The sequence below is a fragment of the Aplidium turbinatum genome, chromosome 5 (genome assembly GCF_918807975.1).
Source record: "Aplidium turbinatum chromosome 5, kaAplTurb1.1, whole genome shotgun sequence".
Classification (NCBI taxonomy): Eukaryota; Metazoa; Chordata; class Ascidiacea; order Aplousobranchia; family Polyclinidae; genus Aplidium; species Aplidium turbinatum.
In genome coordinates this window covers 34,740,148-34,756,649 of record NC_137476.1, presented here as the reverse complement: position 1 = coordinate 34,756,649, position 16,502 = coordinate 34,740,148, and the positions used below count along the sequence as shown (strand labels likewise).

General features: G+C 36.9%; 1 protein-coding gene across 1 annotated transcript in view; it reads left to right on the top strand.

Moving 5' to 3' along the window:
• Positions 1–386: 386 nt before the first annotated feature.
• Positions 387–16,502, top strand: part of LOC145770009 (uncharacterized) — a 62,395-nt gene continuing 46,279 nt past the window's right edge. The window contains exons 1-2 of the mRNA XM_082581589.1: positions 387–452; positions 1,489–1,523. Of these exons, the coding sequence (XP_082437715.1) occupies positions 443–452; positions 1,489–1,523 (45 nt within the window). The 5' untranslated portion in view covers positions 387–442. The remainder of the gene's footprint in view (positions 453–1,488; positions 1,524–16,502) is intronic.

Sequence of the window (16,502 nt, the reverse complement as noted above, 5' to 3'; positions counted from 1 at the left end):
CTTAGGGTCATAGCCTAATTACAGTATACGGTACGGTATCCTTAAAAACTGTATATACAAGCCTAACCTTGCAAGTTTTGTGGGGTTTGAAGTTCTAATTTAAAGATGCCCATGTAAAGAGTCACTGCGCGTCATGTGCAAATCAAGCATGTGTCTGAAACTTTCTAGAAAAAGTAAACTTTTCCAAATAATAACCATTGTACGCCACTGAATATAATGGATATGTGCTGAGGAGAAGAAAAGGAAATGTTTTCAGAATACCAAGAGAAGGCTTTCAGAGATGCTCCAGACAACAATTCAGTCATTTTTTACATTGATTTAACGTCTGTAAATGTTTGTATTGTTGGTTTGTTTTTGTTATTTTCTCTATTTTTTTGCAGAAATATTATTGTTTCGTATGTTTTGTACAAGCATGTGAGATTTTGGAATAGGATATCGGTTGATGCATGAAGGTAATTTTATAGCATTTTAAGATGATTACCGTACTAATTTATATACCTCAGATCAAGCTAATTATAAATATGTGGATTTGCTACTTTTGATTTTTTTGTTGGAATTTTTAACCATAATTTGCTTACAGTACGGTAATTCTTCGGTAATAATTCAGTTTAAATTACTATTATTAGTAATCTAAATTTTAAACTGCAGCTAGAATAATTTGGAATGCCGGACTAAGAAGAAATTAGAGCCTACCATAATAAAAATTATGAGCTGGTATACTAGTCCCCCCCCCCTTGTATACCAGCTTCAAAAGTTCATCTAAAAATATTGGCCTTTTAAGTATCTTGCAGCTGAATATACAGGTTTTGTAATGCCCCATTTTGACAACTCAGATTTGAAAATGAGACTTTTGTGAGAGCCTAGTTTGTGTGAAGATTTTACAAAACTTTGCATAATAAAACTGCTTTCGATGTTAAAACCTTCATACATAAAGTTTTGGAGAATTTGATGTTATGTCAAAGTAGTTTAGCAACTAAGAAACACTTAGGTTTCTTCAAATTGGTTCATATTATATATAAAGAACAAGATGGGCTGATGACCATGACAACACGCCTGTGTCTCAATCATGGTCATAGTTATTAGTTAGCCATGGTCTTGTTGCAAGAGTGCAATATGTGTGATTGCACGGAGATGGTGAAAAAACAGTCCTAAGGAAGCCATTTTGCTCATTTGAAACTAAATTCTTTTATTATTTTGTTGTTCATGAGAAAGAGGTCATTTACTTACAGTGTCTAACTGTCTATGACTGCCTAGTTTATGAGCCTGACTGGCATGTGCCCATACGTCTTGCTCTGTGGGAGACTCAGTATATTATGTTGCTATATTTTGTTGGGTGTAATATGTTAATGTTATTTTTCACTGCATGTTTCCAACATGATTTTATAAATATATATTATTACCAGTGCATTAGATGTTTGGTAGACATTGTTTTGTACGGATAATGAATGGAACTCACATAGAAACTAAATGGCTTTACTGTTTTTGTAGAGAAAGTTGGAAAAAGAATCCTTGACATGGATATGGTGAGATGTTAGATGTGATGTAGGCTAGTATGTTTACTTTGTATGGTATCAATAGTAATGCTGTATGTATAATGTTACAGTAGCTGTTGTCTTGAGGCACCCTGACTAAACACAGCATTATTGATTTGTTTATTTTGTGTAATAGTTTCAGGGAAAAGCGAGCTATTAAATCTGTGATGTATCATGCATGTAGCTTTTAGATAATGATTTTGGTTTTTGCTTCAGAAAATTATCTATATGATGTACGGTATATCATGTTAGTTGTGGATTGAGGATGAGAATTGGGCTTGCTACAAAACGTCAACTATGTGATAATCCTCATAAGAGCAGTGTGCAAGTAGTTGTATTTCTGGCCCCACCACATGGTGTGAAATTGTTTTGATTTGTTCTAAGACTCTCTAGAGATTTACTCTTCTAAATGGCTGTGATTATTATTTGTGACTGTATTTTATGGTTTGCAATTTTCTATAAATGTGCTTAGCAATTCACTTCTCTGTTGCAATTGTGGTGAAATCTTTAGTTGTGGTGACACCTGTTTACAGTTGTTCTTTTGGATATGTGATGTATCATGTTTTGCTGGTTTACTTTGCACAGGGTAACTTTTTTCTGAATGATGTAGCACCTAAGAGAAAACAACACAACAGTTCACTAATTCCTACACAAATTTTATGTTTTTTAATGTCTTTCTGTGTCGTTGACACCTGCCCTGCCTGCTGAGTTGTTCTGTTATCAGGAACTTGCTTGTTGTTTGATGACAGATTTGAACTTTCAACTTGTGTTTTTTTTCTCAACAATCTTCAAAAGTTTTTGTTGTTTCAACGTCATACGATATTGAAACGATGTGGAAAAGCAACTTTGCTGTTGGCAGTCTTTTATACTTCACAGCCAGTCCATCATCTCTGTAACAAGTGGTGCTGTTTGATGTGTTCCACATAGGTGCGTTCGTGGGGGTTCTCAACTTTTTACTCTCACCTTCCCTTTACCAGAGATTGAAAGATAAAGTTACCACTGCTAGAACTGTTTTTAGATTATAATTGAGATATTTCGGTGCAATTTGTTTTTTTCTGATTTAGTAAATTGACTTCCTTGATAGACGAAATTTACACTTATGAGTAAGTGTCCACCAGTATTGAACCGTTGGGTTATGATTTATTACACCAAGGTGTCACTTTTTGTGGTAGAAATTCGGTTTTTATTTTGACAATCTTTAAGCTGTACTCGTGTACTGGTATCTCTTGATCATTCATCAGTACCAAAATGAGAAATCTTTTTATCTATTTTTTATCACTATTTTGAGAGATGCGAATAGGAGGATAGATAGATGTTTATTGGCCTAGTTTGTTTTATCTTGAGTAGCAATGCTACTACCCAGCCAGTAAAGTGACCATTAAAATAATAAATGTGCATGTACTGTAGTAACTCTTTCAAACACTGATAATAATCTCTGTTTTCTACTAAAACGATTATTTTAGTTTTTCTCATCTTTGTGCTACTCTGGTTGACTTCTATCAATGTTTGGGCAACCCTTAATTACGTACTGTGTGACGTAGTGGTTGCCTCAATCAAATCACAAGCAACGATCCTTATCTGGAACGCTTGTGATAACAACAAGTGTCTTGCGTGGAGCCAAGATATAAACAGACTTTGTGTTTCTTGCCACTTTAAACACATTGTATCATAATTTTGCGTTGCGCTGGCTCTAAAGATTGTTTACCTGATTGGAGTTCTAAAACGGCCGTCTACGTTACCAATGCCAACCAGGCAAACCGTGTGATTATCTCAAAGTATCGAAAGTTTTGGATTGATTGAAACTGGAATTAATTTGTCTTTTCGGAGACCTATGATTTCTAAATTCGTTGCCGACGGTGAAATTTTTCTTGACTGCCTTTGTTTGCCAGCCAGCAAAGCTTTTTATGTTTTTGCTACTGCTCAATGCTCATACGTTGAATTAATGCAAAGACGTTACTTTTGACGGTTGTAGGTTGGGCGCTGGATGGTTTGCTATAATTTTCAGGAATTTTAGAAATGCGTAGTCGCTAAAACTACAAACCAATTTCAGTTAAGCGCCTGACTTTCTTTTCACGACGCCTAAAGCGCCATCCAAACAAATTCCGATCACCTTGCAAAAGTTGTATTCATGTAAACCTTCATGCTGGGCCAATGCATAATTTCTTCAGTAGCCTACTACGATGCTTTTGTATTTGGTCGATAATTTTTGACTTTTCTAATCAACCTTGTGATAGATTATATATATATATATATGTAAAGTTTAAACCATGCAACAATGGTATCGGGTTTTTTTGTTTTATGTTAACTGAAGTTTAGGTTTGGATGACATTTGCCTCATGTAGTGATATTGCAATCCCCAAGTTTTTGCAACTGACCTTTTGCAAGATGCTCTCTTTTCACATATTAACTAAGTACACTTTCTTAATAAATGGAAGCGTTACAAATACATGAGCTGAAGTAAAAGGTTTAAAACAGCGAGATGCCGTTTTTCATGGTCGAATCTTGAATCCACTTTGGAAGCAACTTTGTTTTATAATGCAGTCTTTTTTTCCCCAAGTTATGAAATTATATGAGCTGTTTTACGACTGAATTTGCAAGCTAGTGATATTAAATTTTAAAGAAAAGCTTACTCTAAATCCCTCAGCCCTACAACTACACTTTTTATTGATACATATTGCAACGTTCGGAGACATTAATATAAATTAGTTTGAAAACGATGGTTTTTTTATGGGTTATGGAATACAAAGGAAGTTACAACACTGCTTGATATAATGAAGTCATTTATACAAATATAATATTAATGTCATAAAACGCTGGTATAACTATTGGGTGCTCAACTTCTTGCGGTTAATGAATTGCATCTTGCTGGAAATACCTACTTTAAACATTCACTAATTTTAGCATCAAGGCACCGATTGGTGCGATTACTTAATGTTGATGAGATGCAGTTTGATTCACGGTTATCGTATGAACTTCATTCTGTTATGGCCGCTGATTCCTTCTTTTTGTTGATTTTTCCTCGCCAGGTGGCAGTAGTATTTAACAACTAGTGTCAACCGCAATGTCACTGTGATCATTTGTGTGCTTTGTGTCAGTAACATTATGCTTTGAAGTTTTTTGTGATGTTGGCTTGGCTATATATCGATCAGCCGAGTTGCGCCATACTTTGCCATAAGCAAGATAGAAAATCTGTCGAAAGTCATGTTTTTCATCGGAAATTCTCAATCATTATTTTGCCACTTCAGTTGTCAATTTTTTACGACCACTGATTGAGGTCGAGATTTAAACGGATTTAACGATTTTGATTTCCACTTCCGTTGCCTGTTCAACTGATACAAAAACCCATTGATAGCAGTGTGGTCACTAGATGCAATGAAGCTCCGTTTGTAATGGACCGGCTGTTTATGCAAACACCAAGGAATTTCATTCACGTCATTGTCCACAACTTTGCTGGGCAGTTTACAGATAACTTTGTGGTTTTAATTTACATTCCAACAGACTATGTGTTGTACATCGTTTATTTGGCAGTGGATGTTGAAAAGTAGTTTATAGTCTGATTCCAAAATATGTTGAGTAAAGTATTTTTTACCATTTTTCCAGGAACTGAAAGATACATGACATCAAGACTAGGTTTTAAGTTGATTTTACGTAATAAACACGCAAAAAAGCGTCGAAATGGTCAAAATAACAACAGTTTTGTTGAAGGCGAGCAAACTTTACTATTGGTTTCGCTTGAACGATTTTTTTTACACATGATCGGCCATGAGAAATTAAGTTTTGTTTGATGTCATAGTGCGCCTTAGTCATTGTATTATTAAGTGGTCGATTTCAAAGATAGATTAGTTTTGCTTCTGTGTGACAACAAAGCCAGCTGAGTGCTATGGCCTCCGTCTTTTGTGTGGACGCATTCCGCACAAACTATCGAACACCGTCTTTGTTTTACACTCACCATTCATTAGTAACTTGTTGAGGCTAAGATGAGATAACACAGTCAACAGTGTAACATTTTGTACAGCTTATTCAGTATCAACATGGAATAATGTAAGGCTGGTTTACTGAGAAGTTTCTGAATCAGTTCAATTTTAAAAGGGTTCATCAGGGAAATAGATATAGCGCGAAAAGTAAATATTCAGCTTCCAAAAGTTGGTGATAACATATTTTTATTGCAGTTGCGAGTGTAAAAAAGAACGGGTCTGCTACTATTCGGTGAGTCCGATTCGGTGAGTCTGATTCGGTGAGTTCCTAACCTCTAACCCCTAATCCTAACCCCGAACCCTAAAACGGCAATGATAATTAGGCTACGGTATCCGATAATTTAAAAAAAAAGTTGAAAAAATCCCCCGTTAAGGGATCGGACTCACCGAATCGGACTCACCAAAACGGGCCATTCCGAAAAAGAACAATCACAAACAAAAGATAGTGTTTTAATGCTTCACCGACATTTTCCTTGCTGTTTTAACCCAGACAGAAAACCAGTTCTTCAGACATTGAATCGATGTAAAAAACGACTGATTTGCAATCTGGGAAGGTTATCATTTAATTTTATCGCTTCATGTCGTTTACATTCAGCCCAGACCGTAACCCATGAAATTACATGACAGCATTTGTATATATAAAGAGTCTTGCTTATTTATGTGGTGTTTGCTCATCCTTTTTGTTATGTTGGTAGGACACAGTTTGTTTCAGCATACTACTGTAGCCAACTTACTTGTATATTATGTCAAGTTGCCCTGTCAGGTTACAGCATAGTTTTTCCCCGCACCCAGAGCGTTCATTGCAACCTCAATTCTATTTCCTGCAATTGTACGCGACAGCTGAAGTTAACTTTGATAGTTGCAGTGAATGGTGTAATTGTTTGCTATGGTGCGTGGTAGGCAGTATGACATCACACTGCTTGCTTTTAGTCAAATAGTTGCGAATTATTCTTACCATGTACGGCAACTTAGACCCCGTTGTAGATATGATATAATTTTGGGTAAATGAACACCACGCTTTCTTGGGAAATATTATGTATTATTGTTTATGCTGTTTTTTTTTTTTGAATTGATGCCGCTCACTGAATCAATGCTAAATAATGTACGATTTGAAGTTTGAAGTTTTTTAACGTTTTCAATGATCACGATAAATATGTGATGTTTTTTGTTCGGTAATTAAATTGATAAAATTTCAATGTGGACTTTTAGACAGCACTAATTTACATTCCCGAGTAGTTCATTTAAGGATAATCCGCTTTCGCGCATTGGCAAGGTCATTGTTTAATCGCAGTGTCGGTTTTCATACCCGCCCAAGAGTCCGTCTTGTACCCGCCCAATCGTTTTCTCATGCACTCAGACCAGGTCTTTTCTCCAGGCGTTTCATCTAGCCAATCAGGTGTTTGACAGGCTATCATTTATTCATCGGCGCGGATCGGTGCACATTCATCAATGGAAATGCCAATATTTAATCAGAGCACATTTTTATCGAGTGATTTGAGAGACGTAGCGTGATTAATTGCCAGTTTGTAGATGCTTCAAACAAGAACATCAGTTTTTGTGAGAATCGTCAGAAAGAGCATGCAGATGTTTCAACCATTTGTGGGAACTTAATTGTCAAAAAATTTATATGAAGACCGTAATATTTGCTTCTCGAGTTTTTGAATGATAGATAACAGATAGAAAATAGTGATGTCGCAATACTACTACAAAGTCTACAGTGCTGTATAGAGAAATAAATTGTTAGTTCAAGTTTAGGCTTGGCCTGATGATCCTTAAGAGAAAAAGACACGTTTCAGAATGCCGAGATTCTTTTAGCATATTAGTGTTGTACTGCACAGCAAGAATCTTAAGACAGGCGCTGAAATCAAGATCCTTTTGATTGTTGGTACGTCAACCTTTAACAAAGAGATAAGCTGAGTGGTGAGAGTGCTTTATAACCCTCTGAAACAGAGCGTTGGTCCGACAGTCGACATCCTTCTAGAGCGCATAGCTGTGCCGCAGGATTTAACATGGTCGCAGAAAAGTGGCTTGTTTTTTGCTTCAATATAATTAACCGTGAGTCTGAGGCGTTGTGATTGGAGTAAGATGCTAAAAATTGAATGGGACTGTTCAGTGTTCACCAGGCATTTAGTTGCTAGAATAAATATGAGTATGTTGCATAGAATAAATGGAGTTAAATGATTTTTGGCAAACTTTCTTCCTAACATCATAGAGATGCTAACGATGCTGTTTTGCCTTCACGCTCGATATGTTTCCTTCTTCAACCAATGCATTTATGCGACCAATGGGATTGTGAGTGTGCTGTGTGTGCTGTCTTGAAAATGACAATTTCCAATTGAAGTCTTCTCCTGCAAAAGCTCTCAAGTGGCTTGAAGTCAGAAAGGTTCCAAGCTTGGTGGCTGCAGCTGGCCATTCCATTCACTGACGAACAATGTGTGACCTTCTGTGGCTCGAAGAAATGCTGACGAGTAATTTCAAGACTTAATTAAACGTTTCTTTGGTGCCACTAGTAGAGGAGCATATGCGATGGAAAAGTATTTGAGTCCTGTTAGCAAGAGAGCCTGGTACTATAAACATGAACGGATAAGTCGGATATTCTAGTTCCCAATGATCAACACTAAACCTGCGACGCAAAGCAAGTCTTTGGAAACGTCATAACTAGTGACCTTTTTAAAGTGGTGATCTCATCATATTTTTATGACGTCTTCAACACTCTGAAGCAGTTTTCATTAGCGCTGCACCACTTAACATTCCGAGGATTTCGTTATGAAAGCGTTCCCAAGTATTGTCTTGACTTGCAGTTGAGAGATTCCTTTTGCGCAAAGGCTTTCCCAGCCGGCAAATCAATTCCTTTGTACATTGCACAATACAGTAATAAGAAATAATTTCTTCTTGAGTTCATGTTTTTGACTTGAGTGTTGCTACTATGTTTGCAAAGGTTGGAAGTAGGTGAAGTGAAATGGCACTTTTCTGACTGGAATCCCAGTGTTGATGGCGTGCGTTTGTTATGGTTCACTCATCCCATGCATCAAATTAACCGTTTTTTTTACATTGATTTAACGTCTGCAGACGTTGAATCAATGTAAAAAATGGTTGATTTGCTTTCTGGGATGGTGCAGCCATGGTTGACCTTGTTGTCCACGTCTTGTTCAACATCGTTCTTATTTCCAGTTGCGCTTTGTCTTCAGGCATTTAAAAATGGGTCCACGTCTTTTAGGCGCAGACAGTTAGGCGCCGGTCAAATAGGCGCGCACACTGTGGCGTCTGGATGTTTAGGTGCGGAGCACTGTGGCGCCCGTTCAGTTAGGTGCTATTCGTACTAAAGTCTGCAGATTGTATAAGCTTGGCAGGTAGGGCAATGCTACAAAATGTTATATTGAACAGAAAAATATGTTGTTTTATTAATACGCGTGTGGAGATGAGGTGCGAGACAATGCTCTACTACTCTTGATATTAGCACATCTCCACAGGACATTTGCAATGCATCCTGAACACAGGTTGCAGCCAGATGGAACTTTACTTAATCTGTTATCTTTCGCAATTACTTCTACTCGGGATTGATTGGTAGTGTGGCGAGTTCGTATGAGACAACGTTCTACTACATGAATACATTTCTATGAGGCATATGAACCCTAGCTACAAGTTGTAAGTATATTGGTGCGACTTTGCTCGTTATTAAACCTAACAACAAATAAATGCCGAACACGTTCATTAAAATACAATATATTTTTCTGTTCAATATAACATTTTGTGTGAAAAGCATTGCCGGTTTAAGCAGCTTCACTCACGGAAACCATGACATATTTTTCTGTTCAATATAACATTTTGTGTGAAAAGCATTGCCCTACTTGCCAAGCTGATACAATCTGCAGAGTTTCCGAGGAATAGCTCCTAAATGAACGGGCGCCACAGTGCTCCGCACCTAAATATCCAGACGCCACAGTGTGCGCGCCTATTTGACCGGCGCCTAACTGTCTGCGCCTAAAAGACTTGTTCCCTTAAAAATCGATTTCTTCACAATGGAATTTTCTCATTGGTTTGCAAACCTGAAAACAATTGTTGTTAGATGAGTTGCTGAGCAGAACATTCAGCACTAACACTTATGTTCTCATCACCTGTTTGCTTATTAATAAATTAGCAGTTAAAAAGAGAGAAAATGACTGCTGGTTACTTATCAGCTTGTTAAATCTTTATTCTTTTTCTACCATAAATTTTGTTTTATCAGTGTTTTTCGGATAGACACAGTGATAGTAGGCTATGCTATCAGATTTCAACTTGACAATGGAAAATTGTCAATATTTAAAATCTACCCCTCCCCCGTTTGGATTGGGGTCCAGTTGAGATGGAAAGGTTTCAGAGAGTAATTCATTGGATCGCTGAAGTCAGTCAATTCATGTCAGAGGAAGCAATTCGCGGATGTGCTCTGAGCATTTACAAGAATACTTACAACAATTTCCTTAATTGCTTCTGTGAGCGTTGCGACATTTGCAATGTTGTCTCTTTGAACGTCGAGTTTCTGAAAACAGATTTTAATTTTTATGATTTCTCAATTTGTTTTTAATTTGCAATTTTTTTTTGCTGTCAGTGCATGATGCAAGGTGTCTTGTTGGAAGAGCTTCAGAACTCAGCTTTGATATATGCATTGTTTGCTTATGCCACGAATTTAGTTATACGGCGCGATTACAATATATATTACATGATATTTCAAAACCGCTAATTACTTTTCCAACTACTTTTGATTGAATAAGGTGATTTATGTGGTTCAGGGTTGACTGACGTTCTCTTGTAGTTTGTGATATTGAGGTGTTGTTTTAAAAGTTGGTAGTTTGCTTTCTCGTCTATGACTAAAATCCATACATCTCAAATCAACTAAAATGTTTCTTTCTTATTGGTGTGATGAGCAATACTCAAAGGTTAGAAGACTATATTGCGGAGTTATTCCAGGTTTAGATCAACCAGAAAAATTGGTTTACTCTTCCAGCTAGTAAGTTACTCTTTCTTTTTGTATTGATTCTGCTAAAAAAGAAGGGGCTTGAATTTCCTGGCTGGCAAGTTGACAAGGAGGTATATTTCTCAAGGTTTGCCCTGGGAACATTGCGTTACCTGCTTAGTGCTTACTGCTTCAATGATTTCAATTAATTTTAGTTCAGTTGTATGAAGACAATTGTTGTTTGTTTTTCTGTCATCAAGTGAATATACTTTGATCTATTGAGGCTATGTCACATTGGAGGGCGTCTTTGTCGCTCTTCAAAGGAGTTAAAGTGATGGCATACTATTGTTACACTGGTAGGGTGCTGATGCTGAACAGTGAACAACATGAGAGTTGAAATTAGCCGAGAGTCAATCGTGTTGTGTTGTGGTTGTACTCGGTCTTTTTGAAGTCATTTTCTCCCTTATGATGTCACCCACACCACACTGGCGAACGACTTGCTTGATCAACCCAATCAGCGAATCAGTCTGTGACGTCAAATCAATAGAAAAGCATTGAGTTTTACGCTTGAGAAAGGAAACCGCAGTTACTCCTGTTCAGGTATCGCCATTTTAGGTTGGTTATTTTTGTGATATTTCAATTGTGTTTTCTTGAGGTTTGGCGTGGGCTTTCACAATTTGCGTGCATCCTGTTTTGATGGAAATTTTTTATTGAACGCCACAACGTAAAAGTTGTTTTTGAGGTTTTTTCCTTCAAAATTTCTTTGTGTCTGATAAAAAAAAAAGTTTTTATGATCTGTTTTTTGTTGATCACTTGTAGTCTATTTACAACAGTCAAACGTTTTCAGCTCAACTTTAGTCCTTATCAGGCATTTGAAAATATTTATAAAAATGCAATAAATTTCCACTTTAGTTAAGCTGAAAACGTTTGACTGTTAAAACTATTTTTAAATATGTAAAATATATAATGAAAATGCTCAACCCGGTTGTATTGTTGTGTCTTGCCTGTCTTTGGTACAAGAAAGCAAACTCTCCCGAAACTGTATGGTCTATTTCCCTTCAAACAGCGCTCGCAGAATTACTGCCTAGCGCCACCACGGTATATTTCAAACAAACGGTAACTAGGCTTTTGGTTCCCTGTATGAAGTTCAACATATGTTTATGCAAGAATGCAATGTGAAGAATGAGATGCATTGAGCTAACAATGTAGTAGTTAATCGCTCACAAAACCCGACAAACGACTTAATTTGTATTCGCACTGATGTCTACAGCAGAGACCCCAACGACACAAACCAAGTGCAACTCAGCTAGCCAGTTCTGCTCTATTTACATTGATTCAACGTCGATATACGTTAGATGAATATTAACTGATTTTGTTGACAAAAATTGAACTATTTTGTGACCTGTTGGTCATTTTACTATGTCGTCCGTATAACGTTGCATAACAGCGAAGCAACTAAATGATGGATTAGCAGTAAGCCTCTTAGATTGGAAGCCGTTTTCACGCTGTCAAACCACATGATTTATTTATGGCCTCTCTGTGCTTGAATCAGTTTTTTGTTTTCAATCGTCATTTGACGTCTTGCAACGTTAAATCAACTCAAAATTAGCGTCGATTTTTCTCATGCAAGTTTCAAGTACCTTTATTTTTTTACTGCGGCTAAAGGTAGAGACCATGGAATAATTGGAGTGAAAGGTTTGACACAATTGAAATGTCATAAGTGACAGATTTAATAGGAAAGCATTCTGCAGGGCAAATGAGGGGCTTGATATCGGTGGTGAAGCGTTTTTTACACTTGACAATGATATTTCTTCTACATTCTATAGCATAACAGTTGAGCATGTTTGAGTATGTGATGACAGCGCATGTGTTCATGATCCTGCTCATGAAAACTCCCCGTGTCAGTTCAGTAAGCTAATGGTTTGAATAATATTGTAGAAGCTGCTAACTCGCCATCTTTGTACTAGTTTCTCCTTGTTATGGAGAATTGATGTTATTCGACAATCGGTTGGAGCAAGAATTGACTGTAATAGACTTGTGTTTCGCCCATGAAATAGGACTCATCAGTACCGCACCACTAACTTTGTACCTACACATATTGGCACAAGTTAGAGAATGGACGTTTTTGTTTAAATGATCTCTTTCCTTTCTATGAAATTGTTATCATCAGGTACCATAGCACATACTGGAGTTGCGAGCATGCACGCGATGTTTGTGAAATGATGGCGATTCTTGTATTGTCAAGCTCAGGTTTGCATTTCGCATCAGTATGTTAGCAGAAATATTTGTGGAACGATTTCTTATAATAGATCATCAATTATGCAGAATTGTACATGATCTTTATGGATCGTTGTGTAAAAAAAGGAGTAGTAGTGCTTTTTCCACCATTTGTGGAAAACTGATGATCAATTCTGGCGCAGTTCTTTGTCGTACAAATTGCGTCGCCAGATGCTAAAGCGACATAAAAAAAACACATTAGCGGTTGTCATTCTGAATGGTCCTTATCAGCTGCATGATTACCAGATAAGTTTTCATTCAGCTCCCGCAGTGCCTGACGAACCAACGACTTCTAGCCCTTTTTGTTTTTACATGGATTCAACGTCTGCAATTGTATTTTATTTGTAGAAGATTCGTTTTCAAATGTAAACTCACAGCTTGCCAGCAAACACGATAATCAACTTGCCGGCGTTAGTTTTTACGTTGATGTCAAAATTTAATTTTTTTACAAGGTTGTCCATTTGAGAGCTTCGATTTGCATCTGCTAAGTGAAGTCATAAGGAAAGGTGGGAGTGGTGATTCAGTTTATTCGAGAACTTTCCCAATTGTCCTGGAATAAATTAGAGTGCTGAATGACTGACCACCTGCTTCAGTTTGAAGATAGATGACAGTGCAAGGACAGATGTCTGAAGCAGCTGGATATATTTTGATTATGCCATGCTTGAGTTGCTGAGTATAAATGGACAGAATTATAATAAGAGTTTAGTAGTAAACGTGGGCATTTCTTCACCTGATCTGATTGTCGCTCATAAAAACATTAAACACCGCTGATGACTTGCCAGGCATGCTTTTTGACTGGTTAACTAAAAAGGAAAAAATCTGATGCTTTTGAAATTTATTGCTTTCAAGACGATTTAATTAATTATTAGGACAAGTTGTTATTGACTTCATTGACCCAACAAAAGTTTGACTCAGTGTACCATTGTTTCTTGTATGTATATTATATATTTCGTATTTGCAAGAAGGCTGGCACGTCAACAAAACATAAATTAAAATCAGCAAAAAACATATTAGGCTGGTCTGAAGGCTACATAAGCAAGCGACTAACTACACAATGAACATCACGTTTATCAAGAACAAGAGTTCAAATGTAACATGTTACAATGTTTCACATTTTCGAAATTAAATTTTCTGTTCTTGGCCAGAAGTTTGCAAGCATCGAAAAACTTTATTGCACAGAACCAGACGGGAACCAAAAAGCTGTTAAAGTATCGGGTTTTCTCAGCATTTAAAAGAAAACATTTGGACTGGACGTGGCAATTACATAAAATTGACTTCATTGACCAAAAGTTGAAAAATTAAATTAGATTGACTTTTTATTGACCTATCAAATTAAAAATTAAGATTGAAACTTACTCCTTATGCCCTTTTGCCTTTGGGAACTTATAGTTTACTAAAGAAAAACTTGACTTTGTTGGCTTTACTTGCCTTGTTAGTTATACGTTGTGTTTGGATTGGCATTGTTCGGACGTATCAGACAACTTATTTTCAAATTGAATTTTTTTGTTCCATTTTGATTGTGAAAAGAGTGGTGCTGTTGGCAGTGGGCCTTGGGGTGGAATATTAAATAGTAATTATTTTTGTTTTTTTGCTAGCAAGTTGTTTTTTGTCTGATTGGATGCATTTCTACCAGACAGTGATTGACATTTAATTATAACTGGGCTCAAAGAAAAACACAGCACTTTGTTTTTGTTCCCATTGGTGCAGCATGACGGTGGTCGACTTGAAATAAATGTTATTTAAACGAAATATCAAGCTGCATACCTGAACCCTTGTGGGAATTCTGACAATCATTCAGCAATTGTTAAATAAGCAGCTGTCTTTCTAGTGATGCTAAGAGCGAAACTGCAGTTTATTTGTCGCTTTCAAACGTTGTGTTGATCAAACAAAGCGTTGATTTGATGTCAGAAAGTGCAAAATTGGTTGAAGCCGATACTGATGTGCTTCAGTGGTGACTTGGCTTGCCGTGAAAAGTTGTAGTTTTAACTACAGCTTGTTAACAGCTACAACTTTATTACGTACCGGTACAGTATTTGCTCATATAGATATGTTTGTTTATGGCTTAATGCTGAGGAGTACTAGCTAGAGGACTTTTTTACATTGTTTAAACGTCTGCATTCGTTCAATTAATGGGAAAAACGACTGAATTTCTGACTAGCGAGATCAACCCCTGTCTTATTCACCGGAATGGCCCGTTTCGGTGGGTCCGATTCGGTGAGTCCGATCCCTATTCGGTGATTTTTTCAATTTTTTTTTTAAATTATCGGCTGCCGTAGCCTAATTATCATTGCCGTTTTAGGGTTAGAGGTTAGGAACTCACCGAGTAGTAGCAGACCCCTTATTCACATCAGTGTCTGAATGTGTGTGTGTAGAATAGACAAAGACTAGAGTTGGTAAATGGAAACTATCAGGTTCACTTAATTACTGATTTGTGGTCGACATGTTCTTGCTGTGCTGCTAAACTATCACCTCGTGGGTTTCAAGATGCCAGCCAGTAAAGGTGGCAATTAGCAGTGATTCTGCAGCTAAATTAACTTTCAAGTTTATTAGAGGAAGTTACTTATTTCAATACTTAATGGTTCACCCTGTGGCAGATAACAGTTTTCCTAAGATCATGCTTGAGTCAGTGATTTTTTCCCTTAACAAAAATTATTACTACGCTTATCCGTTAGCTTTTTTGCTTTTGCGAACTTCAGCTTTTGTGCGAAGAACGACGTCCAGTGTAAAACCAAATGTAATCCACTTGTCTTTTATATAGTTTTTATTGATGCAACGTTGTTAATGTTGGATTTCTGAAATCGAATTCGTTCATTTTCTGATGACATTATAATTATGCCTTGGTTGTTCTTGCGTTTTTTTTGTAAAACAAGAAACGTGAAAATGCATCTTTTCTCTCAGCTGGCAAAAGTTGTTTCTTTTCACGTCAAAAGATATTGAGAAAATGTAAATGTCAATTTTCGCTGTTTTGGTTGAAGAGATGTCAGTGCAGATAGATTGAATAATTCAAAACAGAAAAGAAAAACTATAGTGACATTATGAATATTTCATGGTTCTTAGTATCCATGCTTTTCGCATGCTCTCTCTCTGCATTGATAAAGTGAAAAAATAATTCGTTGTGAAAGGGAAACTTGCTTGTGAAGTTGACCATGCCAGCATGTGAAATTTTTGTTTTATTTTATGATAGTTATGCTGTCAGCGCTTTGCAAGGCAGGCAGTATCAGCATCGAAACTACTTGTCTTGACATTGACAACCCTGAATTAATCCCTCTATGTAGGTGCCAAGCAGAAACAATGTTCAGTGTCATTTTGATAAAGTCTTTGGTATGACCGACAGGGTATCGAACCTAGTATCTACTGACCGGAGGCTGACATTCTAACCACTGAGCCAACAAGTCAGTTGTTAACAGTAAATAACATTCAATAGCCTTGCATGTTTAGAGGTAGCTCACATTTTGCTTTCACTCGGTATTGAGGCCAAATTACAATGCTGATTGTTGTTTCTACGTAATTCAATGTTGAATTTTGCCCAAAACCTTATCTAGCGTCATATCATCAAGTTTTGGATTATTTGCTTAATATCCACTTATTCGTCATAGGAGTAGTCTTAAAGAACCCTTCAACTGCTGATGTACCTTTTTTATTGGTTCTTGGTAGGCGGTTTTATTGAATTTTTCTCGCAGTTTGTAATTATCTGCTACCAATGTTGCCACTATGAGGTTTTTAAGGTTCACCCCAAACAGAAGAATCGCAGACATGCGGTAGGAAAAAGCGGAAGAATGAAATTTTCTT